Source organism: Elephantulus edwardii, unplaced genomic scaffold (genome assembly GCF_000299155.1).
Source record: "Elephantulus edwardii isolate Elephantulus edwardi_28Jun2011 unplaced genomic scaffold, EleEdw1.0 scaffold00084, whole genome shotgun sequence".
Taxonomy (NCBI): domain Eukaryota; kingdom Metazoa; phylum Chordata; class Mammalia; order Macroscelidea; family Macroscelididae; genus Elephantulus; species Elephantulus edwardii.
The window spans coordinates 9,946,956-9,972,861 of NW_006399834.1; the positions used below are offsets into that span (position 1 = coordinate 9,946,956).

General features: G+C 36.2%; 1 protein-coding gene and 1 pseudogene across 4 annotated transcripts in view; one reads left to right on the forward strand and one right to left on the reverse strand.

Moving 5' to 3' along the window:
• SCFD1 (sec1 family domain containing 1) overlaps nucleotides 1–25,906 on the forward strand; it is a 126,035-nt gene that overhangs the window by 22,907 nt on the left and 77,222 nt on the right. The window contains exons 3-9 of one of the 4 annotated variants that reach the window (XM_006889970.1): nucleotides 1,304–1,392; nucleotides 2,693–2,783; nucleotides 10,631–10,753; nucleotides 18,342–18,429; nucleotides 18,836–18,925; nucleotides 21,661–21,716; nucleotides 23,323–23,408. In XM_006889970.1, coding sequence (XP_006890032.1) covers nucleotides 1,304–1,392; nucleotides 2,693–2,783; nucleotides 10,631–10,753; nucleotides 18,342–18,429; nucleotides 18,836–18,925; nucleotides 21,661–21,716; nucleotides 23,323–23,408 — 623 coding nt within the window. The remainder of the gene's footprint in view (nucleotides 1–1,303; nucleotides 1,393–2,692; nucleotides 2,784–10,630; nucleotides 10,754–18,341; nucleotides 18,430–18,835; nucleotides 18,926–21,660; nucleotides 21,717–23,322; nucleotides 23,409–25,906) is intronic. The other 3 variants (XM_006889968.1, XM_006889967.1, XM_006889969.1) reach the window with 3 other exon arrangements.
• On the reverse strand, nucleotides 6,711–7,137 carry LOC102854959 (annotated as a pseudogene).

Below are 25,906 nucleotides of genomic sequence, written 5' to 3' on the forward strand. Positions count from 1 at the left end.
GTTTATTGCAGCTTTGTTCACAATAGCAAGGAGTTGGAAACAACCTAAGTGCCCATCAACAAACGAATGGCTAGAGAAGCTGTGGTATATTCGCACAGTGATATTTTTTAATGATTTCCACACTCTACTCACCTTTTTTTGGAATGGGAATAAATACGGATCTCTTCAAGACAGTTGGCGTGGTCATTGCCCTCCAGATTTCCTAGGAACTTAATTTTCCAAAGAAATATTTTGTTTACCTGAGATACTGAATTACCTATTTTCCTTTACCTTCTTCTAACTTTCCACTAGTTTTAAAGTGGCTGTATTTTACTTTTGGTGGGTTTTGGTTGTTTGTATTTTGTTTTTTTAAAAACTAAGTAGGTAAATTGGAAACAAAATGTAGGAGAATATATTGCGTATACTATATGTTCAAAATTCTTTGTTCTAGATTAAGATGAAGATTTAATTTTCTCTAGTACTTCTTTGTACCCTTGTAATATTTTTTTAAATTACATATTTATTTTAGCTTTCTTAATAATACTTTTTCAAGAATGTGTATTGCTGTATGTTTACATTTTTGTAAGTAATAATGAAAAATATTAATTTGAGATATTTTGCTAATATAAGCCTCAAGAAATAAACATTTATATTCTATGCAAAAAGCAGAAAGGAGATGCCTGCAAAAAATAGGAAGACTTGGGTAATAGAAAGGATTTTTATATATATGATTGTGTCTACATGTAATTATACATGCTGTATTTTACATATATGTATATATATATGTTTTTGTGTGTGTGTGTGCAAATTTATACTTAATAAATGTATATGTTAATGTGCCGTTCAGTCATGATCAATTCATAGCTGACCTTCCAGTGAGTTTTCAATGTAAACTGCACTGAAGCAGATTACCCATCTTTCTGTCATGTAACAGCTGGTAAATTTGAACTGACTACCTTTGAGTTGGCAGTAGAACCCATCAGAGTTTTCTCTCTTTATATATATATATATGTTATTTTGTGCTGTAACCGGCATGAGAGGAAATTACCCATGTTCTTCCCACAGAGCATCTCGTGGATGCAGACACTTGCCTTTGGATTGTTAGCAAAGCATCTGTCCACTGAGCCACCTGAGTTCCCTCATATATATATTTCTACTGGAAGAGTCCAGTTTTGTGGTTTTAGAACCCTTTTGCATCTGTTCTGTACATGGGGGCAGGGTGTGTGTATCTCTAGTCGATTAGTAAGTATAATTCAATATTTGTGATTTATTAAAATAAAGATTTGTTCTTTTTTAGCTGCTTATTGAAAATTATTTTTTTTAGGTCCTTATTTATGATAGATTTGGCCAAGATATAATCTCTCCTCTGTTATCTGTGAAAGAACTAAGAGACATGGGAATCACTCTACATCTGTAAGTTTTAGTACATTTTTAATAATGACATTTATTTTGATAGGTATTTTTAAAGATTTCTTTGACCTCTCTGAAATAAAGTGATTAAAAGACATTTACAGAGCAAAATAGGTTACATAATACCTCTCCCCACCCTTGCTACTGCAACATCTTCTTTCATTTGATCTTTCTTTCTAACGTTAAAAAATTATTTCCAGGCTTTACAACTTTTAAATTTCCTTTCATATTTTTTCTTGTAGACTTGGATTACCCTTTACATGTGGGAAAACACTTGATAATCTTAAAACCTCGTCTAGCTTATAATATGAAAAATATAAATGCCTATGAAGATACTACTGTTACTCACTATAGCAGGTGCTCTGTTAACTATAGAATTTATTTGATTATATTGCTTCTGATATGCTTGATAAAGGTTCATCACTTTATTGAGTTGCATAGTGAAACATTTGGAGAGGGGCTATATTTATGTACAGATATTAATATTTTTTTGCATACCGAAAGTGTCAAGTTTTGTGATGTTAGAAGTTATTTGCATCCTATTCTATATTTATGATTGTAACCATTTTTTATCATTAGCCTACTTATTTGAAATGTACTTTTGTATTAGTCAAAATGGTTTTAGATTCTCATTGTATAAAGTATCAGAATGATTAGCTTACATTCTTTATAATGTGCACTTATTTAATAGACTATTGCATCAGTTCTACACTTTTTATAACTTCTGAAATTAGAGTGTATCTTATTATTTATGATTATAGTTTAGTTGGCAACATTTTTCTTGTATAGTGATAAGATGGCTCAGCTATTAGTTTTATGCTGTTTGTCTACTGAACCATAGTGACACAGTAACATTTGATTAAAAGAAGTACAGCTTTGCTCAGTATTTCTTTAAGAGTTAACAGGAGCAGAGCTCTGGTGGCCTAGTGGCAAGAAGCTGCACTACAATACCAGAGGTTCACGGTTCAAATCCACCAGATGCTCTGCTGGAGAAGGAGAGACAGTCTCCTCCTGTACCAGTCAGATCCGATTTGATGGTACACACACACAAAAAAAAATAATAAAAAAAAAGTTAACCGGAGGATCTGCCAGTTTTGAAATCATAGAACCTATTTATCTACCTGTTGCTTTTTGAAAGATTACAAATCTGCCCATGGTAATCTATGCACCTTGACTAAGAATACTGTAAAGAATAGCAGAAGCGTTTAGAGGTGTCTTCACTATCTTTAGTTGGAAGCTCTCACTTGAAAAATATTCTTTTAAAGGAAAGACTATCAGATTTTCATTTTGTTATATCTTCTAGGCTTTTGCACTCTGATAGAGATCCTATTCCAGATGTTCCTGCAGTGTATTTTGTAATGCCAACTGAAGAAAATATTGACAGGATGTGCCAGGTAATATTAATTATTATTTTCTTGAATTTGGGAACAGATTTTAAAAACCCCCAAAACCTTAAATATGTTAGTTAGAATCAGAAATTACATTACTCAGTTTTCGGCTTTGATTTAAATTTCATATAGGCTGAAAAATTAAAATTTTTCATTGAAGAAGTACTATATAGGTTAAGATAGATTCTCGTTGTAAAAGACCAAAAGCCAAAAACCCCCATCAAACTACTATATGAGCTTTGAAAATAAGGTCTAGTGTTTCGGAAATAAAAAATATTAGAATAGGATGTCCCATCTGGTTCAGCAACTCTATACTACCAACAGAAACCAAGGCCTTGCCTGTCTTTTTGATTCATCATCTTTGATTTCATGCTCTTGCCACATGGTGACTCTAGCTGTAGCTTTTACAGTAATAGCCAAGGCAAAAAGAATAGGGAAAAAGACAGTGACAGTCTTGACTGATTGTTTTTGTTGTTGTGATTTCCCCCCCTCATTGAAGCTAGCCAAAGCTTTCCCAGGAACTCCTAGAATACTTACAGTTATGTCATACTGGGTAGAATCCACTGCAAGGAAGGCAGAGAAGGTTCAATTTAGCTGCAAGTATTGCCATCCTAAACAAAATTTGAATAGTAGCAAAAAAAAAGAAAAGAAGTGTAGATACTGGACAGCAGTTGAAAAGTATCTGTCACAATTTATAAATGTCTTTAATAATTATTAATCACTTTTTAATGGAGGTTTAAGTCATCAGTAAAAAGCATACATTTTGTGTGTTATGTAACTTAAACATGCTCACTAGTCTGTGCTAAGAAATTTGGAAGAGAGCTACCTGCCCAACCAATTGGGAGAGAGGCATATTAGTTTCCATTCCAACAAAAGGAGATCCAACAGAATATGAAAATTATCAAACAGTAGCATTAATATCACATGCAAGTAAAATCTTGCTAAAGATTATTGAAAGTGGTTGAAACAGTACATCAACAGAGAACTTTTAGAAATTTAACTATTATTCAGTCATAGAAAAAGGAATATCATTGCTAGTGTCAGATGGCTCTTGGCTGAAAGCAATGAATACCAGAAAGATATTTATCTCTATTATTTTTAACTATGCAAGGGTACTTGAGTGTGTGTGGGAGTGAGAGAGAGAGATAACAATTTACGGATAGTATGAGAAGAATGAGAGTCTTCGGGAACTTGTTTATACCTGTGTGAAACCTATTCATAGACCAAGAAGCAGTAGCTTGAACAAAACAAATGAGCACTTCATGGTAAGTCAGGAAAGGTTTGTTTCAGAGTTACATCTTTTCTCCATGCCTATTCACTCTCTGTGCTCAGCAAATAATTTGAGAAGCTGGACAATGATAGAGAATATAGAGTTAGGATTGGAGAAAAACTGATCTGATCACCTAATCTGTATTATACAGATAACAACATCTTGCTTGCAGAAAGTGAAGAGGACTGTTTTGTGTGTTTGCTGCAGAAAATCAACAACTACAACCTACAATATGGATTACATTTCAATAACAAGAAAACAACAAAAAAATTCTCACTGCTGGAGCAATAGGCAGTAAATTGATGAAGAAACAATAAAATGAAAAAAAAATAGATGAAAATATTGGAGTTGTCAGTGATTTTAATTGTACATATAATCAACATGTGTGGTAACAACAATCAAGAAATCAAAATGTTTTACCTTGGAAAAATCTGCTCTCAAGGACCTCTCCAAAGTGGTAAAAAGCCAAGATAGCAGACTAAGGTAGACCTAATCCAAACCATATTGCTCTTTAGAGGCAAGGATTTTGAAGCTCCGTCTCACATTCTCTGGACATGTTGTGGCGGGGAGGGGAGAGCCCAGTCATTGGAGAGGACATCATGCTTGGAAAGGTAAAGGGTCAGCATAGAAGAATACTGTGAGTCAGATGGATTGACACAGTGACCACAGTAACTCTGGCAGTGTTGTCAGATGTGTGTGGGATGGTGAGGTGGCTCAGGATAGGGTAGCCTTCAGAGCCATTGTTCATAGGATTGCTAGGAATTGCAAGTTGACTTGATGGCACATTTAAGAAAAAAAGTCCAAGCCATGGTATTTTTCAGTTCTTTCCTAAGCTTCTGAAAATTGGACAATGAATTAGGAAGATTGAAGATTGTGGTGTTGGAGAAGAGTATTGAATCTGCCATGCATTGCCAAAAGTCATTCTTGGAGAAAGTGCATCTAGAGTGCTCCTTAGAGGGGAGGGTGTTGAGACAGGATGTGGTCAGGATGGGCCAGTCTTTGAAAAAAAAGCCTTCATTCCGGGAAAGGTGGAAGGTGGAGCAGAGAAAGAAAGGAAGACCCTCAATAGGATGAGTTGACTCAGTAATTGTAACAGTTGGCTCGAGCATGTTCAAGTTTGTGAGGATAGCACAGAATAGAGCAAAGTTCAGATATATTATTCATCCTGTTGTTGTGAATCATTTGTTGTTATATGCCCTCAAGTTCCTTGTGATTCATAGCGACCCTGTGTACAACAGCTCTGAACCATGCTCTATCCTGAGCCAAACTTACGGTCTCTGACACACCTACCCCCATTACCCCAGTCACTGAGTCAGTCCATCTCATTGAGGGTCTTCCTCTCTTGCGCCCTCCACACTCCCAAGCATGATGTCCTTCTCCAGGGACTGGTCTTTCCTTGCAACATACCCAGAGTATGTCAAATGAAGTTTCAGAACCCTTGCCTCCAAGAAGCAGCCTGGTCTCATCCTCTCTAGGATGAACCTGTTTGTTATTCTCCTAGCAGTCCATGGTATATTCAATACTCTTTCAGTGCCACAGCGCAAAGGCCAGTTATTTTCTAGCTTTCTGATGCATAGCATGTAATTGTGAGGACCATGGCCTGATTCAGGTGCACCTTAGTTTCCAGACTAATCGTTCTTTTTCAGTACTCTGGAGATGTCCCTCACAGTAGACTTTCCAAATGCAATTTGTCATTTGATTTCCTGGCTAATGATGCCAAGAGTGTTGATTATAGAGCCAAGCAAACTAAAGAAGCTGTTAACAATCTCAATCTCTTCACTATCATTGTGTTGTCAGTCAGCCCAGTGGTAAGAATCTTTATTTTCTTGAGGTTGAGCTTCAATCCCTATTGAAGACTGCAGTCCATGACCTGTGACAAGTGCTTCAGGTCCTCCTCAGTTTCGTCAAGCAAGGTTGTGTCATCTGCATAATGCAGGTTGTTGATAAGTCTTCCTCCAATCCTGATGCCACATTCCTCCTCATAGAACCCAGTCTCCTGGATCATTTGTTCCGCATATAGATTATAGATTGTAAAAGTATGGCAATAGAACACATCCCTTGTGTACACTTTTCCCAAGTTTAAAGCATGCATTGTTTCCTTGCTTTCTTCTGAAGACTCTCTCCAGGTCTAAGTATAAATTTCTCTTAAGGGCAATCAAATATTCTGGGATTCCAGTTCTTCTCATAGTTAGCCACAGTTTACTGTGATCCACACAGTCAAATAAATGCCTTTGCATAGTCATTGAAACACGGATAGGCATTCCTCTGGTTCTCTCTGCTTTCAGCCAAGATCCATCATTAGCTATAATATCCCTAATACTACAGCCTCTTCTAAACCCAGCCTGCACATTTGGCAGGCATTCCTCTGTTTATGTACTGTTCCATTTGTCTTTGGATAATTTTCAGCAGAATCTTATACTTGCATGTGATATTACTGATATTATTCAATAATTTCCGTACTCTGTTGTGTCACCATTCTTTGGAATGGGAACAGATAGGAATCTCATCCAGTCAGTTGGCCAGGTGATTGTTTTCCAGATTTTTTTTCCCTCGGTGTGAGGCTGACACCAAACAGGTTTTATTATATTTAGAGAAAAAATCATGTAATGGAAAATTAAGGAAAGACATTCAAGATGAATGAGAAGTTTTAAACCTCTAATTCTTCAGTGTCTTTTGGACCTACCACCCAAACCACTTTTAACCCAGCTGAGATGCTGGAAAGCTGAGCACATGGTTGTGCCCATCAAGTCAAGGAGGGCAATGGACCCCAGGGCTTTTCGATTCCACTTACTGGGTTCTCCTGTGTAATAGCCATAAGCATAAAGAACTCATCCAACAATCCAGGCCACGCCCAAGCTAGAAACTATCCTTGGGTGGTAAACACCTCCAATAGCTAGGAAAAATAAGAAGGGAGGATATATTTCCAACATGTTCTGGTGGGCTCGCTAAGTGCAGTTGAAGAGGTTTTTCTGGGTCTGTGCTATACATGGTGGGATATTCCACCTTGTACTTCTTGCAGGCCTTGGTGACGTGAAGCTGGCAACAACCGGTTAGAACCATGAAACCATATTCCTTTGGGAGGATGGCCATCTTGTCTCTTGATAACCTTCTGGTGCAAGCTACAGCCAATCAGTACAATGCAGGGGTGGGGCCTTTGGCCTGGGGAAGGGCCTGTCTTCCCAGTTTCTTACACAACTTGATGTGTGTGCCCAAAGCAGCATCTTTTTGTTAAAATGGTCAATTGGTAAGCTGTCAATTCCTGGGCACTTGTTTTTTGCCAATTTCTTCAGAGCAGCTTGAACTTCTTCCTTAATCACCACAGGCTCTTATTCACACTGTTTCATGAAATTCTTCTGTGTCAGACAATTCTTTTTGGTACAGTGACTCTGTATATTCCTTCCATCTTCTTTTAATGCTTCCTGGATCATTTAATATTCTGCCCAAAGCATCCTTAAGTAGTGCAACTCAAGCCTGGAATATAAAATAACATCCTTTTTACTATATATTTCTTCTTAAGTCAGTTTTAATGATTAGTATGTTTCTAGGATTTTTCTGTTTCATCTGTGTTGTCTTTATTGGCATGTAATCTTTCACAGTATAAGATAGACATATTTTTGTTTTTTCTCAATACATTTTAAGTGGTGATTTGAATGAAAGTTTACAAAGCACACAGGTTTCAGTCAACCATTCATGTATATTTTGTTCTATAATAATAATTATAATACCCACAGTGTTTGATCTTCCATTCATTCCCTATTTTTTCCTTAACTCATATTTAATAAGTATTTTTTTATCTAGTTATTAACTTTTAACTACCCCTTTCCCTTCCTTGATAAACATATTAGTATGATTCTGTGTGTAAACCTTTAACATTTTACAGTAGTGATATTATATAATCAAGGAAGCTCCGGTAGCTTTTTGGCAGTGAGTTGTACTGCCATCCCAAAGGCAGGGAAAAAATGGACAGCTGACTTCTGTGCAATATACTGCCTCTGAAAACCTGCTGAAGGGTCAGCTATGAGTCCGTTCTGATTTGACAGTGCATAACAATATACAGTATTTGTCCTTTTGTGATTGATTTGTGTCACTCAACAAAAAGTCATCTAGTTTTCATCCATGTTATGTAATGTTTCATGAAGTCTTCATTGTTTTCACAAAAGATGACATTCAGATGGCCAACAAACACATGAAGAAATGTTCATGATCATTAGTTGCTGTTATTGTCAGGTGCCATCGAGTCGAGTACAACTCTTAGCAGCCCTATGGACAACAGATCTTAACACTGTTCTATCATGTGCCACCCTTTTCATCTCTGACACACTTGAGATGATATTGGTGCATGCTGTTGAGTCAGAAGTAACCCACTGCTGATCCTCCTGTGGGTTTTCAGAGGCAATTAATCACACAGAAAGAGACACCCATCCTTCTCCAGAAGAGCATCTGATGGATTTGAACCATGTGCCTTTGAAAATGCAGTGCAGCATCTTAGCCACTGGCCCACCAGGGCTATAACTGTTGTAAAGTGCTGTTGAGTCACCTGCAACTCAAGCAACCGTGTGTACAACAGCTCTGAAGTGTGCCCTAACCTGAGCCAGTCTCACTCTGATACATCTAATCCCATTGCCCCAATTATCATATAAATCCATCTCATTTGGGGGTGTTGGTCTTCTGTGCTGTCCATCCACTCTTTCAAGCATGATGTCCTACAAGGGATGATCCCTCCTGGCCATGTGCCCAAAGTATGTGAGACAGGACTTCATATTTCTAGCCTCCAAGGAGAAACTTGGTTTCATCCTCTCCAAGACAGACCTATTTGTTTGTCAGTCCACGCAATGTTCAGTACTCTTCACCAGCACCACAGGTCAGGGGCATCAGTTTCTCTTCTGTTATCCTTAGTCATTGTCCAGCTCTCTGATGCATAGCATGTAATTACAAATACAATGACCTGGATCAGGCACACCATAGTCTCTAGACTGGCATCATTGCTCCCCAGCACTCTGGAGTGCAAATCACAATAATGATATACCATCTCAGCAACAATTGTGAAGTTCAGTAAGTCAGTAAAATCAAATGCTACCAAGAATATAGAGACTGGAACTCTTTTACACTGCTGGTAGTAATCTAAAATGCTGCAAATGCAGTGGAAAGCAGTTGGGGTGGTGTTCCTTAGAGAGTTTGAAAATGGGGGTATCATTTGATCCTGCTATTTCTCTGCTATGCATATATCCTGAAAAATAGTTGCAACAAAAACAGGTATATGTACACCCACATTTAATGTAGCATTATTATATGAAAGAATTAGAAACAACTGAAATGTGCATCAACACATTAATGGATAGAAAAACTATGATGTATTCACATTATGGAGTGCCCCTTTCATTCATGATTAAGGCAATTTGAGTCTGTTGTTTTTTGCCCTAGCTTGGTCAGTGTAACAGAAGATTTGGGGGTTGGTTTTTTTTTTATTTTGGTTTTTTTAATCTAGGAACTTAAAGTGCACTCACATGCAAACATACACGCTTCATTTCTGTATATATATCTTTCTCATCACTATCTGCTCACAATTCCCCCACACACACACACACATTTTATTTTTGTAAGTATACCTCTCTCATTGGTACCTGCTCCCACTTCCTCTTATTACATACCTGTAAAACTCCACACACATACCTCTACACCTCCAGTTCCAAATTCACTTCAACAACAGAGTTCGTATTGTTGTTTACTTTTACTTATTTGTAACTCCTTTCTCTGTCAACAAGAAGCATGAATCCCGTTATCCTTATTATTTGGTCAGTTTTCTGCACAAAACAATTCTCTTAATCTTTATGACATTTCTTCTCTACTTACCCACTTATCTCATGCAGGCTCCAGTCCATTGGTTTTTCACATTTTAAAATCTCTGAAGTCAGTTGCATCTTAGAATTTTTAATATGTAGTAAAATCTTATTGGTACAATTAATTCTTCATAGTATATAAAATATTTGTTAAAATTAATGACCTCTTAAATCTGAGGAATTATGTAATTTAGATACTTATTTGACCAGAATAAGGAAGGTAAAGAAATTTTATGTAAGAGTTTGTATAATTCAGACAATCATTACAGTGAATTTCATTGTAAGTCTGAAATACTGAATTGATAATTTTTAATTATGGTTTGTGAAAAAAGTAATTTTGGTTTGTATTTGTTGTCCTATGTTCGGAGCAGTAGAGGTGGTATCTGCCAAACAGAAATAACTCTTATTTTACCTTACTAGAAACCTATTTCCAGATCTTTTTTTTTTAAAAATACATTTCTAAGAATTCTTGGGCTGTATTCTAATTAATGTGCTTTTGTTGTGATTAAGGCTTTTAATACTTTTAAGTATTCTATTTCAGTCACATTTTGAAACTGAGTAACATATTTTTCATGGCTTTGTTCTTTACAGGTAGTTTTACTGATTGTCATTTATGCATTTATATTCTTGTCTTTGAAATATGTATCTGGGCACCCAAAACTTAGTTTTTATAGTATCTGAAATGTTTTTGTTGGATATAACCTGTATACTAATCTATAAGAATTAATTTTTCATTGTATTTATAGGACCTTCGAAATCAGCTCTATGAATCTTATTATTTAAATTTTATTTCTGCTATTTCAAGAAGTAAACTGGAAGATATTGCAAATGCAGCATTAGCGGCTAGTGCAGTGGCACAAGTAGCAAAGGTAAGAGCTTTTGTTTTAGCTGATGACTTTCTGTTCTAAAATCTAATATTCTAAAACTTGTTAATTGACATAAAGTAGTAATTGGTATGAGCAGAATGAAATGTTAGATCAGAGTTCTGATGATATAAATGATCTACACAGCATAAACTAGACCAGAAAAAATAAACCTAGTGTTATGTCCCACAAAGTCAAATGCTTTTGCACAGTCACAAATAGACATTCTTCTGATACTCTGTATTTTGAGCCAGGATCCATCTGACATTACTAATGATATCCCTGAGCCACAGCCTCTTCTAAATCCTACTTGAATTTCTGGAAGTATCCTATGTATGTATTTTTCTAGCTGTTTTGAATGATCTTTAACAGTATTTTGCTTGCATGTGATATTAATGATATTGTTCGATAGTTTCTACATACATTTGGATCACCTTTATAAAGAGAATGAGAACCAGTAATGATCTCTTCAAATCTGTTTGCCAGACAGCTGTCCTCCAAATATTCTGGCATAGACTGGTAAGAGCATCCAAGGCTGCATCTGTTAATTGAAACAAGTCAGTTGGTGTCTTTGTGATTCCTGTGACCTTATTTTTTTGCCAATGTCTTCAATGAAGCTTCTGCTTCCTCCTTCATTACCATTGATTCCTGTTCATATGGTACTTCCTGAAATTTTTCAGTGTCAATCAGTTCTTTTTGGTACTTTGATTATTTGTTTTGATTCCATCTTCTTGTAGTCCTTTCTGGGTCATTCAGTATATTGCCCATAGCACCTTCAGTATTGCAACTTGAGGCTTAAATTTGTTTTTCAGTTCTCTCAGCTTGAGAAATGCAGAGTGAGTTCTTCTCTTTTTATTCTCCATTTCCAGCTCTCTGCACATTCTTTTTTAATACTTCCCTTTGTTCTCCTGAGCTACCCTTTAAAATCTTTTGTTCAACTCTTTTACTTCACCATGTTTTTCTTTTGTTTGGGCTTCTTGAATGAATTTGGGCTTCAGTATGAATTTTAGAGTCTCTTCTAACATCCATTACAGTTTTTCCCCCCTGTTGTGGTAATGACCTTTTGCTTTCTTAATGCCCAGTATCCTTGGTATCATCCCACAACTCATATGATCTTCTATCATTGGTGTCCATTGCCTCAAACCTACTCCTAAGATGATCTTAAAATTCAGATGGAATTGATTCAAGATCATATCTTGGGTTCCTGAGGATTTATTTTCATTTTCTTTAGCCTCAGTTTGAACTTGTATATGAGTAATTGATGGTCTGCCTGGCATAGTTAGACTACCAATATTGAGCTTCTCCAATGCTTTCTTCCACAAATGTAGCCAGTCGGATTCCTCTGCAGCCCATCAGGTGAGATCCATGTGTGATGATGTTGTTTGTCTTTTAAAAAGGTAGTTTCAATAAATAATTATTCTAAGTACACAAAAGTCAGTCATTCTATTTCCCACCTCAATTCTGTCGACAAGCCCATATTTTCCAACTATTATTACTTCTTCACTGTTTCCCACTTTTGTATTCCAGTCACCAGATATCATTTATGCATCTTGATTGCATGTTTGGTCAATTTTGTACTGCAAGACTTGACAACAATTCTCATTTTCTTCCTCTTTGGCTCCAGATATAAGAGCATAGATGTGGGAGTCCCAGAGCACTTAATTGTGCTCATGTAGAACCTATACCTGGACCAGGAGGCTGTTGTGCAAAAAGAGCAGGGGAATGCTGCTTGTTTTAAAATTAAGAAGATAGTGTGTCAGGTTTTATTCTCTCTCAATACCTATTTAATCTATATGCTCAGCAAATTATTAAAGAAAATGGACTCTGTGAGGAGAAGTGTGGCATCAGGACTCTAAAAGATACTCATCAATAGCCTGCATTATGCAGTTGACAGAACCTGGCTTGCTGAGAGTGAGGAGGATTTGAAGCATTGATAGATATTCTGTTGCAGAATATCAAGGAATACAGCCTTTGATATTGTGATTGCATCTCAGTGTCAAGAAAACAAAGATTCTTACCACTGGACCATTAGGCAGTGCCATGGTGGATAGAAAGGAGACTGAAACTGTCAGCAGATTCATCTTGCTTGGATCCACCATTAACTCCCTTGGTACCAGCAGTCGGGAAATAAGGAAATGCATTGCATTGGGATAATCTGTAGTTAGGGACCTCTCCAAATTACTGAGGAGTAATGATTTCACTTTGAGGACTAAGGTGTCTCTGATTCAGGCCATGGTCTTTCCAATTACTTGCTATGCATCTGAGAGCTGGACAGTGAATAAGGATGACAGAAGAATTGAAGCCTTTGAACTGGTGTAGGAGAAGAGCACTGAACAGCCCGTGGATAACCAGAAGAACAAAGAGATGTGTTTTGGAGAGGGCACAGCCCTCTTTGGGGCTCTTTACTCTTTGGACACAAAAATGATGAGGCTTCACCTTACATACTTTGGACATGTTGCTAGGAGGGACTATTCTTTGGAGAGAGACATGATGTTAGGAAGGTTGGAGGGTTGGCAGAGGAGAAGACCCTCAGGTGGATTGACACGATGACTGTCACAATGGGCTCTTGTTTGTTAGGAAGTGTGAGGATAGAGCTGGGTTCAGATCTTTTGTTCATAGTTACTGAGTGTCATATTTGACTCAACAGCTCCAAACAACAACCACCACTAATCTCTGATTTTGAAAGAAAAAAACTAAAAAAAACCCACCACAGTATTTACTTTGGACTAGTGGCAGCATCAGGATTGATGGTGAAGAGATTGAGATTGTTCACAGCTTTCGTTTGCTTGGCTCCACAGTCAGCATTTTTCACACCAGCAACTAGGAAATTGAAAGATGTATTGCCATGGGAAAGTCTCCTGTTAGGGACCTCTCCAAAGTACTAAAGAGCAATGGTGTCTCTCTGGAGACTAAGGTGCACCTGATACAGGCCTTAGTCTTTGCAATCACTTGTTATGTGTCAGAGAGTTGGACAGTGGGAGGATAGAAGGAGAATTGATGCCTTTGAGCTGTGGTGCTGGAGAAGAGTATTGAGGGTATTGTGGACTACTACGAAAACAAACATTTCATTCTGGAGAGGGTTAAACCAGGCTGCTCCTTGGAGACAAGGATCCTGGGGCTTCGTCTAACATACTTTGGACATGTTGTAAGGAGGGACTGGTCCTTGTAGAGGGCCATCATGCTTGAGAGGGTGGAGGGATGGCGCAGGAGGGGAAGGCCCTCTATGAGGTGGATTGATTCAGTGACTGGGGTAATCGGGATGGGTGTATCAGAGACAGTGCAATTTGCACAGGACAGAGCAGAGTTTAGAGTTATTGTACATAGGGTCACTATGAGTCGCAAGTGACTCGACTGCCCATAACATCAACAACAACAACAAGGGTATATTTTATCTTTTTAACCCAGTTCAGACAAGTTTGACAGCTCATGCTGATGTAAGTTGCCCTTCAAAATACCTTGTTGGTATTTGACTTGTCCTCAGGATAGTTCCTGTACTCTTTCTAGATTTTTTTTCTTGTTTTAGAAGATAGGCTTCATAAAAGCTGTGCTGCTTATAATAAAGACATCTTCAGAATAGCAAAATTTAACAGAACAGCAAGCGACAAATGCTGGCGAGGTTGTGGAGAAACTGGAACCCTTATTCACTGTTGGTGGGAGTGTAAAATGGTGCAGCCATTGTGGAAAGTGGTGTGGCACTTTCTCAAAAAGTTGCAAATAGAGATACCATTTGATGCAGCAGTTCCACTACTGGGAATATATCCTAAAGAGACCATAACTGACATCCAAGGAGATACATGCACACCAATGTTCATTGCGGCTTTGTTCACAATAGCTAGGAGTTGGAAACGACGTAAGTGTCCATCAACAAACAAATGGATAGAGAAGTTGTGGTATATTCACACAATGGAATACTATGCTGCATTGAAAAACAAGGAACTCATGCAATATTATTCCACATGGGTGACCCTGGAGGACATTATGCTGAGTAAAATATCTCTGTCACAAAAGGACAAATACTGCATGGTGCCACTGTTATAGAAAGTGACTGACATCAGGGTTGGGGTAAGACTGAGAAAAACTGGATAGAAATAGATGAGGGATAGAACAGTTTAAATGTGATATATGATAGCATATTATGATTATCACAGGAATCCAGAATTAAGGTTGCATAGCGGAGTGCATTGGAGTCAGGGGGATTGCATACCAACAAAGAAGTTTATCTTTTGCTTTTCGAAGAGAGGAGTGAACTGGGGGGTGGGGGGTAAAGAAAAGAGTGCAACAATGAATGAATGAAAATCCAAAATTTCTGTACATGTTAATTAAAATTAATAAAATAACTTTTTTTTTAAAAAAAAGACACCTTTTACTTTCACTGAGTCAGTTCACACTCACTCATACTCTCCACTGAGTCTCTGAGGCTGTAAAGCTTAACAGGAGGAGACATTGCCTTTCTCATGTAGCACACCTGGTGGATTCAAACTGCTAATTTTTGGTTAGCAGTGCAGCATGATATGCTCTAAGTCACCAGAGCTCCTTGTTATTAGAAAAGCACATAACAGACTAATAATGCTATGTCATAGTCACTTTTTCATTAGATTCAATGTGTGTGGAAACAAGTGCCCATCAACAAACAAATGGATAGCGAAGCTGTAGTATATTCACACAGTAGAATACTATGGTGCACTGAAAAACTAGGAACTTATGCCATATTATTTAAAATGGGTGACTCTGGAGGACATTATGCTGAGTGAAGTATCTCAGTCACAAAAGGACAAATACTGCATGGTGCCACTGTTGTAAAACAGGACTGACTTTGGGTTAGGGGAGAGACTGAGAAAGATGGGTTCAGTAATGTATACTGCATTGAAACATGAGGGAGAAAACTGTTTAAAAGGGATATGTGGTATTTTGTCATGACAGGAGTCTAGAGCAAAGGCTCCATGGTGGAGTAGACCTGGAGGAGGGTTTGTAAAACAATGAAAGTATTTTTCTTTTACTTTTCCAAGAGGGCAGTGTGCTAGGGGGGGAGGGTTGGGAGGGGAGAAAAGAGCAACGATGAATGAATGGAAATCCAAAGTCTGTAAATTTTTACTGAAATTAATAATAAATTTAAATTTTAAGAAATGTGTAATATAGTTCTGTTACAGTCCCATTTTACCCTGTGCTTCCTGAATTTTGCTAAGATGTAAATGAAAAATCAAGGGACATATGTACAGTAAATTAAAAACTAAACCATTAATTTACTTCCAGTTTTTTATTCTTAAATATAGATGATCAGCTTTGCTTCTGATTTGTTTTTGAGCCTCATAACCTTCATATTCTTACTCTTAAAAATGTATCGGGGAGCTCTGGTGGCCTAGTGGCAAGGAGCTGCAACAACAATCCAGAGGCTCACGGTTTGAATCCACCAGATGCTCTGCCGGGGAAGGAGGGATAATCTCCTCCTGTACCAGTCAGATCTGATTTGACGGTACACTCACACACAAAAATAATAAAATTAAAAAAAAATAAAAATGTATCATTAATTTTACATAAAGTTATAAAAATAGTTGTGATTTTGTTGAAACAGAATTTTCTTCAGATAGTTTACTTTGACCTTCTTAAGAAGTGGTAGAAATTTCTGTTTATTTAGAGCCTATAAAGAATTTTGATGGAAGAAAAGTTGCTGTGATTTTCTTAGACAGGTGTGATCAAAGTAGATAAACTACTGTTTTTGGTTTGCTTTTGGTGTTATGTGCCATTGAGTCGCCTAATAACCCTGTGTACAGTAGCTCTAAAGCCTGTCCTAACCTGAGCCAATCTCACTCCAACTCACTCACCTCCATTACCCTAGTTACTCTGTCAATCCATCTCTTTAGCTTTCTCTCCTATGCTGTCCCTCCACCCTCGCAAGCATGATGTCCTCCAAGCACTGGCCCCTACTCACGACGTGCCCAGAGTATGTGAGATGGAGCTTCAAAATTTTGCTTCAGGGAGAAACTTAGTTTCACCCTCTCCAAGATAGACCTCTTTGTTCTCTACCTGTTTCATATTTTATTCAATACTCTACTTCAGTACCACCACTCAAAGGCATTGATGAGTCCTCTGTCATCCTTAGTCATTGTCCGGCTCTCCGATGAATAGTAAGTAATTGCAAAGACACTGGCCTGGATCAAACACACCTTAGTCTTTAGACTGACACCGTTGCTCCTCAGTTCTCTGGATCAGTCCCTGACAACAGATTTCCCCAGTACAATTAGTCTTTTGATTACCTAACTACTAGCACCAACTATGTAGATTTGAAAACACTGAAATTGTTAACAACCTCAATCTCTTCTATATCTATTATGGTGCTTCCAAATGGCGCAGTAGTGAGAATCTTTATCTTACCGATGTGCTTCATTCTGTATTATTGAAGACTACAGTCCTTGGCTTTCTGCAGCAAACCCTTGTGATATCTGCATATTGTAGGTTGTTGATGAGTCTTCCTCCAGTCCTGATGCCACATTCCTCCTCATAAAGCTCAGCCTCCCAAATGATCTGTTCCTCTTATAAATTGAAAAAGTATGAAGAAAGGATGCATGCATGATGCCCTCCTTTCCTGATTTTGAACCATGCAGTGTTTCCTTGCTCTGTTCTGTGAACTGTTTCCTAGACCAAGTATAGGTTTCACAGGAGCACTACGAAGTGTCCGAGATTCCCATTCTTCTCAAGGTTTGTCACAATTTGTGATCTATGCAGTCAAATGCCTTTGCATAGGTAATGAAACACAGATAAACATTTGTCTAGTACTCTCTGCCTTTTGCCAAAATCCTTCTGACATTGGTGATAATGACTCTAGTGCCACGGCCTCTTCTATATAAAGCTTTTATTTCTGATAGTTCTCTGTTCGTGTGCTGTTCCAAACATTTTTGTATAATCTTCAGGATTTTGCTTCCATGTGGTATTTATTATATTGTTCTATAATTACCCCCTTCTGTCTTGTCATCTTTTTTTGGAATAGGAGTATATATGGCTCTCTTCCAGTCAGTTGACCAGGTGGTTTTCCTTCAAATTTTTTGGCATCACCTAGTGGTGAGCACATCCAGGGCAGTAGAACTTCGTTGAAATGTCAACTGGTATTCCATCAATTCCTGGGGCCTTGTTTTCCTTAAAAACAGATATCCCATCTCAAATCCAAACTTTAGTTTTGAATCTCTAAATTTTGTTTTCTGAAAATGTTTTCTCTCTTAACTTTTTTTGTATAAAAGTTAATTTTATTGCTTTTTGTAATTCTTAACTCTTTTTTTCTTGTCTGGGTAATCTGATGAGTTTAGTTATTGGCTTTAGCCATAATTTCCCCCCATTTTTATCATTGATGTAATTTCTATTTTATCATTAATAACATTGTGTTTGTTGTGTGCCTTCAAGTCGGAACCAACTCATAGCTGACCCTCTGCTGGGTTATCAGCGGCATGGGATGAGATTGCCCATCCTTTCTCTTGCAGAGCTCCTGGTAGGTTTGAGCCTTTGGGTTTGCAGCGTAGCTTCTTACCACCAGGCAACCAAACTGAATTTGCTTTGAACATGATTGTATTATAAAATTTAGTTGTAAACCTTTTTCTTTTGTTTCTAGGTTTTTGACCAGTATCTCAATTTCATTACTTTGGAAGATGATATGTTTGTATTATGTAATCAAAATAAGGAACTTGTGTCATATCGTGGTAGGTAAAAGAAATCCTGAAATTAATAGTTAACAGAATAAATTTTATCAGGGAAAAAAATTAACGTGTATAATACATTCTAAAACCTGTTTAGAGTATAGTAGTAAAATGGCAAAATCGTTTGTTTTAAAACTCAAATTCATAACTTAAGTCAGAACTTGACCCTGCCAGTAGGTTTTCAGAGGCTGTAAATTGCTAAGGAGATTACCCGTGTTCCCTTGAAGCCACTGGTAGATTCAGACTGCTAAAGAGGCATGGTCTTTGGATTAGTATCTACAACTCCCGACAGAGTTGTTTATGTACTAGAAATGCTATCACATCACATACTAAAAATAGTCCATTTCAAGCTTTTAGTTAGACAAAATATAAATTTTGCATTTCCCCCCTTTTACCCATCTCGTTTTAGCTATTAACAGGCCAGATATCACAGACACAGAAATGGAAACTGTTATGGACACTATTGTTGACAGCCTCTTCTGTTTTTTTGTTACACTGGGTAAGTTTTCATGTGTTTCTAATTGCTTCTTCAAATTAAATGAGTTTTGATGTGATCCTGTTTTATCTCTCTCCATGTTTCTGCAGGCTTTTTCTCCAAAATTGAGTTAAGCTGTAATCCCTATTGTAGCTTGGTATAGTTGGTTATTCTTGTGTTAACATTTTTCCAGACCAATCAGTTTCTTTCAAAGTTGGAAGAGTTTGAAGAGAGTATATCAATGGTTTGGTGGAGACTTTACCTTTGCACTTGCTGAAGTTTCTCATTATTTCATTATTAAAAAATCCATACATACTTCTGAGTAGAGATATATGCCTAGTAACCTAAACCTAAATCTAATGCTCTATGAAACACTGCTTCCATATAATCTAATCCACCTTTAAAAAAACAAAACAAAAAACCCAACAAAACCTAAACAAACAAGAAAACAAAACCACAACACATTGCCATGGAATGAGAACCTACTCATAGCTGGCCCTCCATTGGATTTGTGATGCTGTAAATCATACAGATTTCCCAAGGAATTGCTGGTAGATGTAAACTACCAAAGAGATATTACTGTTATGTGCCATTAAGTTGACTGTGGTTCTTAGTGACCCTAAGTAGCTCTGGACCCAGCCCTAACCTAAAACTGTCTCACTGTCTCCAAAACATCTACTCTCATTACCCCAGTTACTCTGTCAGTCCATCCCATCTGAGTTCTTCCTCTCTTGCTCTGTCCCTCCACTTGGTTTTGAATTAGTAGCATAACTCCCTACTGCCAATGCTCTCTGATCTACCTAGACTCTTGAGATTGGAAACATTTCTTTGGGTCATCTAAATTTACTTGGGTGGGGAATAAATTTACATATAGCTACATTGTATTTAATATCTTCTGTATGACTTTTACTTGACCATAACTAATGAGTCTTTTTAAGAAACCTTTTAATTGCATTTTTAATTTTATAAATACTTAAAACCTTTCCTCTCCTTATACTTTTCTCTTTATTCCACAAATGAAAATATACTGGAAGAGAGACTTGTTTGCATAATTTTGGAGTGAGACAAACATTTTAGGAAAATGTATTTGTAAATTTTAGGGCTCCCTCCTTTGTGAATTTTTCCCTATAGAAGCACTTCTAACTCCGAATTTTTGATTCATTGGCTCAATAACTGTGTTGTTTTTCTTGCTTGAGCCCTGTGTGCTTTGCAAACATAAAAATATCCTAAATAGAAAAGCAGTTGAAAGTGCATGTCAACATATATTTCCATTTCTTTCAAGAATTTTATCCACTACAGTTTCTGCTTACTTTAATATTTTTTTGTGTTTTGTATTTTTGAAATATTTGTAATGTATAGTTTTTAGATTATTTTTAAATAAAGATATCACATATGTGCAGTTTTCATTGTTGGAAATATATGATTTTTACTTTGCCATCTCATACAGTCACTAAAATTTTACTGAATGCTAGGGTTACTGTGAAAATTAGTTTTCTTGATGAGAGTTGTATTATCAAAGTAAGGGTGAAGTTAAAGGGAAGTATAAATAAAGGCCATTGACGTGTTAAGAGACACTTATGTGTGTGAAGTATTAGAAGATGATATTTTAAAAATGAAAATGAATTGCCAGTTTGCTATACATATATAGAAGGATGTTGACATACATGATTAAAATAGGTTTCAGAACACAATATGTAATATCTTGGGTTTTATTCAAATACATAGACGTGCAGATTATGTGGAAAAAACCTGAACGCATTTATACTTAATGAGGGTTGTTGTGGGGTGATTGGAATCAAGGATATTAATTTTGTTCCTTTTTAATATTTGTAGTTTTTATGACAAGCATATAAAACTTTTGCTATTAAAATAAGGTAATTTTTTAAAAATCATGTATGATCCACATTTTTACTTGTGTAATTGACTGAGTATGCTTCCTGTAGCTTATAAAATGCAACAACTAGCATAGAAAGATTATACTGTTTCATTTTGTTTGAGATTTTCAGTGAAGGGTTTTTATCTATTAGTTTAGGCTTTCAGACTTTGATAAATGTGTTGAAATAATAGAAGAAGAAAGAAATGAATGTTGATTTGATAATGAAACCCATATTTTAGGAGCATTTATTGTAATGTGAGGAATTGTTTTCTATAATCTTCTAACCTAGTATTTTTTTAAAGGTATAATACTTGCTAATTTGTAAAATAACCAAAAGATATCATTCTGAAATGCTAAAGTAGCCGAGTACACTTCATCCTCCTAATTTAAGTCAAATTAAAGATGCTTGTGAATCTTGAGAGTAGAGAATAAATTTTAAAACTACATGCAGGGTCTTAAAATGCTGACTCGGTAGATTAACTGAAAAAAATCATGTGGCACTGACTTTTTTTCACGTTGATTATTTTATTATTTTAATGAGCATTTACAGAGATTTTGGATGTCCATTCATTCATTGTTGCACTTTTCTCCCTGCCCACCCCCATTTCGCCCCTCTTCTTGAGAAGTAAAATTCCTTCATTGGTATACAATCCCTGTCCCCCCACTCCACTGACTTTTTTACTCCTCTGTCTTCTCTTAAGTTCTTTTTAGAAAGGTTTTATAAGATTTACTTCTGAAACCTTGCTTTTTACTCTTGAGTTTATAAAATCTTATAGCCTAAAATTATGTATAACTATAATATGTTTTATGTTTATGTCTTTAAAAAATGTGCATTGTAATTATCAAAAGCTGAGATCAGTACTGACATCTGTTGTTAAAATAGGTGCTGTTCCTATTATCAGATGTTCAAGAGGAACAGCAGCAGAAATGGTAGCAGTGGTGAGTGCATTCAAATAATATGATTTTAAAAAAACTTTCATTAAAGCACAATAAAAGAAGGAAAAAATTTTTGGTTATATAAGTTAGGGGGGGAAACTCAATATGATTTGGCTTAAATAATACTGAGTTAATTATTTTCTGTAAACTATAACCCACCCAAAGTTTCCTCTGGTTCCCCATCTGTGAATTCAACCAATGAAGGATTGAAAAATACACTGGTAGGACAAAGTTTAAATAAGTGATCAAAGCAATTCCTCAAAGCTAAACAGAAAATGCTGTTTGTATTGTGTTAATCATTACAAGTTATCTAGAGATTATTTAAAATATATGAGATAGTGTACAATGGTTGTATGCAAATACTCTGTCATTTGGTACAAGGGACTTGAGCATCCTCAGATTTTGGTAGCCTCAAGTATGATGGAAACATTATCCTTACATTCCGAGGGACAACTATATCTCAGTATCTTTATTAATATAAAATATGTCATTGATATAGTTCATAGACTGAGTATGCAGTAGCAGATATTTTTATTTCATTACATTGAGATTCTAATCAAGGATAAAGTATAATCATCATCTGTTGTGTGAGAGAATAAAATTACTCATTTCAGTATTCTATTCTTGCACTTCCTAAGAAGTCAAACACAAGTCCTTTATTAGGCCTTGCCATTGTTGTTTTTGTGTGCTGTCAAGTTGGAACTGACGAGGAGACTGCCTACCCATCTCCCATGGAACAGCTGGTGGATTCACACCTGTGCCTTTGGGAATGCAGCATAGCTTCTTCCATTAGACCACCTAAGCTCCCTAAGGCTTGCTTGCTGACCCAGTATTAGTTTATATATAGTACTTTGATACGCCAAATAATTTAATCTTTAATTTAAAAAAAATAATAATGTGTATTCTCCAGTCATACTATACTGAAGTAGAATATTCAATATTATATTTTAAATGAAAAAATTTTAAGTTATAGAAAATTTAAAATTAAGATTTAACATTTACAAAATTTGTTTTAAAGATTTTGAAGAGGGAGGATAGAATAATTGGAAGATATCGGTAGAGAAGACAGACAGGGAAAGGCAGAGGAAGAAACATTAACATTTTAGAGTTTTATTAGTCCAAATGAATCACTGGTGGAAGGTTGCTCCCCTTCACACATTCTATTTCTATTCTGAGCTCTTGACTCTACCAATTGTCACTTTACGCCCATCCAGAAGATGAACATTTTCTTTAACACATCTTCCTCGATGTAACAGAGCCATATTTGAGGAGAAGGTGTAATTGTTATAACTGCAAAGCATTTCTTGGACCTAAAGTTAAGTTAGTTATTAAAAAGTTCTTATTGATGAAATCAGGCCTGAAATATAGCAGAAAAGTGCTTTGGTCTTTTCAAGTCCAAGTTAGGACAGTGTTAAAAGGGTAAAGAAGCTATAATATTTACATCTTAGAATTGCTGCTCTGTAAATAAATTGCCATTTTCTTGTTTATGAAACTGGTAACATATTATTAGTGTTATTATGTAGTGTTTTTTATAATTATTACAGTATTAGCCTATATAAAATTCTGTGAAACTGTCATGGAAGAGTTAATCTCAAATTTTGTTTTCCAGAAACTAGATAAGAAACTTCGGGAAAATCTAAGAGATGCAAGAAATAGTCTGTTTACTGGTGATACCCTTGGAGCTGGCCAATTCAGGTATTGCGTTGATATATTTGGTTAATATAATAGGGTGATTGTGTGCACTGTCAATTTGGAACTGAGTTATAGCTTACCCTCCAGTAGGTTTTCAGAGGCAATAAATCACATGGGAGGAGATTGCCCTCTTTCTGTCGCAGAGAGGCTGGTAGATTTGAACCTTTTTTTTGTGGGTTGGCTTCACAGCTCTTGACTGCTAAGCCACTAAGCTACCAGAGCTCATAGATTCTGGAAATGTTTCTAGTTTTTCCTGTTTTTTTCTTCTTGCTTGCAAGAACATAACACTTTTATTCTTATAATTGGAACTTGTTTCTTACATTTTAATAAGATTATTAGGATCTAGATTAGTTTATTCTTGAAATACAGAAGGCATATATTCCACTTACCTTCTTTTGTTAGAAATATCTGTTATTTTTCCATCTGAAGAAGACTGACCTACTTGTTGCTTCTGTAAAAATAGGGAAATAAGTAAATAAGGTAAGAATTTGATGTTTCTGTTTTATTTTTTGCTACACATTTTGAAGAACATTTCTGTTTATATAACTTCAGAAGTCAGATGTCATTTCTTTTGAAGTATGAAACCTCTTGGTAATGAAAAATATCTATTAAAAACTTTTCATGTTTGCATACCTTTTTACTTTACTAATTTCCATTAAAATACTATTAACTCAGAAAGCATTTTTCTTTTTGTTAGCATTATTAGCTTGAGAAAGTTATGCCAAAGCTACTCATTGCACAATTAAATAAAAACAGTATCATATACATTATAGTACATTTATCTTTGCTTATTAATAATGGTTAGAATATTGTGATGAAGAAGTAAAGAAACCCATTAAAATTGCTGAAAATTTTGGAATTCTTTTACTTTTTATTTTAAGTGAGGTAACTATAAAACTTAGTAGCCCATAGAATGAACTATTCTTTTAAAGAACAATTTCTTGATAACCTTCTATAGATAGCTTTGTTAATTTCAACTCAATTTTGATGGCTTCAGAGGCCTATGTGAGGAACCTTGGTGAAATACTGTTTATTAAATGTTGGACTGCTAAACAGTACGGGCAGTTCAAGCCCGCCAGCTGCTCTGTGGAAGAAAGATGAGGCAATCTCATTAATTGTTAAATGTCAAGATTTATAGCCACAAAAGCCTGATGGAGGGCATTGTTAGTTGGAATTGACTCAGAGCTGTTTCAGTTTCTGTTTTTAGGAAGGTGCTCTGGTGGCTTAGTGGTGGAGCTGCACTGCTAACCCAAAAGTTTGCAGTTTGAATTCACAAACTGCTCTACAGAAAAAAGAGATATTCTCCTCCTGTGTGATACACAGCCTCTTAAAACCTGCTGGAGGGTCAGCTGTGAGTCGATTCTGACCTGACAGTACATATGGCACAGGATATAGCAAGGTTTAGATCTGTTGTTCACAGAGTTGCCCTGATTTATAGTTGACTCAGCAGCACCTAACAACACAACATATGCTATTTCTGTGATTAGGAGTTAACACCAACATTTAGTTTAAATTATTTAGGTCACCTACTTCAGTTCAGTTCTTATGTTTTTCTAAACGGTTGTAAAGTTTCATTGTTGATCGTAAATGTTCTTCATAGTGAATCTCAAAAGGTAAACTAATTCTTAAACTTATTTTTTTCTTTTTAACAGAAGCAAGGTTACACCTAATACTCTTATATAAGCTTTGAAAACCTGTATAAGAAGAATCATTTTCATAACATATTTATCTTGTTTCTTATTGCATTTTAAAATTAAAACTAGGGAGAACCCAGTTATCTGATTTTGTTAAATACATTGTATCTACTGCAACTTGGAGGTAGCTGACAATGACAGTGCTTCTCAACCATGGTGATTTTGCCTTCCAGATGACATTTGGGAATAATGTCTGGAGACAGTTTGAGGGAACCTTGGTGAGATGATCAAGTTTGCACTAGGCTACTAGTTGAAACCTTGGCAGTTCAAATCTGCCAGATGTTCCATGGGAGAAAAAGGCAGTGGGCTTGTTTGTTGATTTTCTTCTTTTTTTAGGATAATCCTTATATTGAAGAAATATCCAGCCCAAAATTTCAATAATGAGGTTGAAAAATCCTGTGTGTGCGCCATCCTCTCTTGCCTTTCACCTTGCTCTGTAATAATAACTGATAGTGGTTAGAGTACATTTCTTTAATTCTAGAGTCTTGGAAGTAGTGCAGCTGGCAGTCTGCTCCCCTACACCCGATAGATAGTGTGGGAGTCACATAGATAGTCAGAGGTCTATATAATTAATATCCATGTACTCAAGGAGTGCAACTAAAGCAAATCTCTAAAACTTTTGTAGACATACGTTGTTGTTGTTAAGGGGCTGTAGAGTTGTAGGCAACTCATAGCGACCCTATGAACGAAAGACCTGAACACTTGTATAATGTTCATCGTTTCTTCAGGTTTATAACAACTAAATAATTTAGTGCTATAGTTTGCTTTAAGTAAAGTTTATTTCATAGTTATCTTTTAATAGAATTA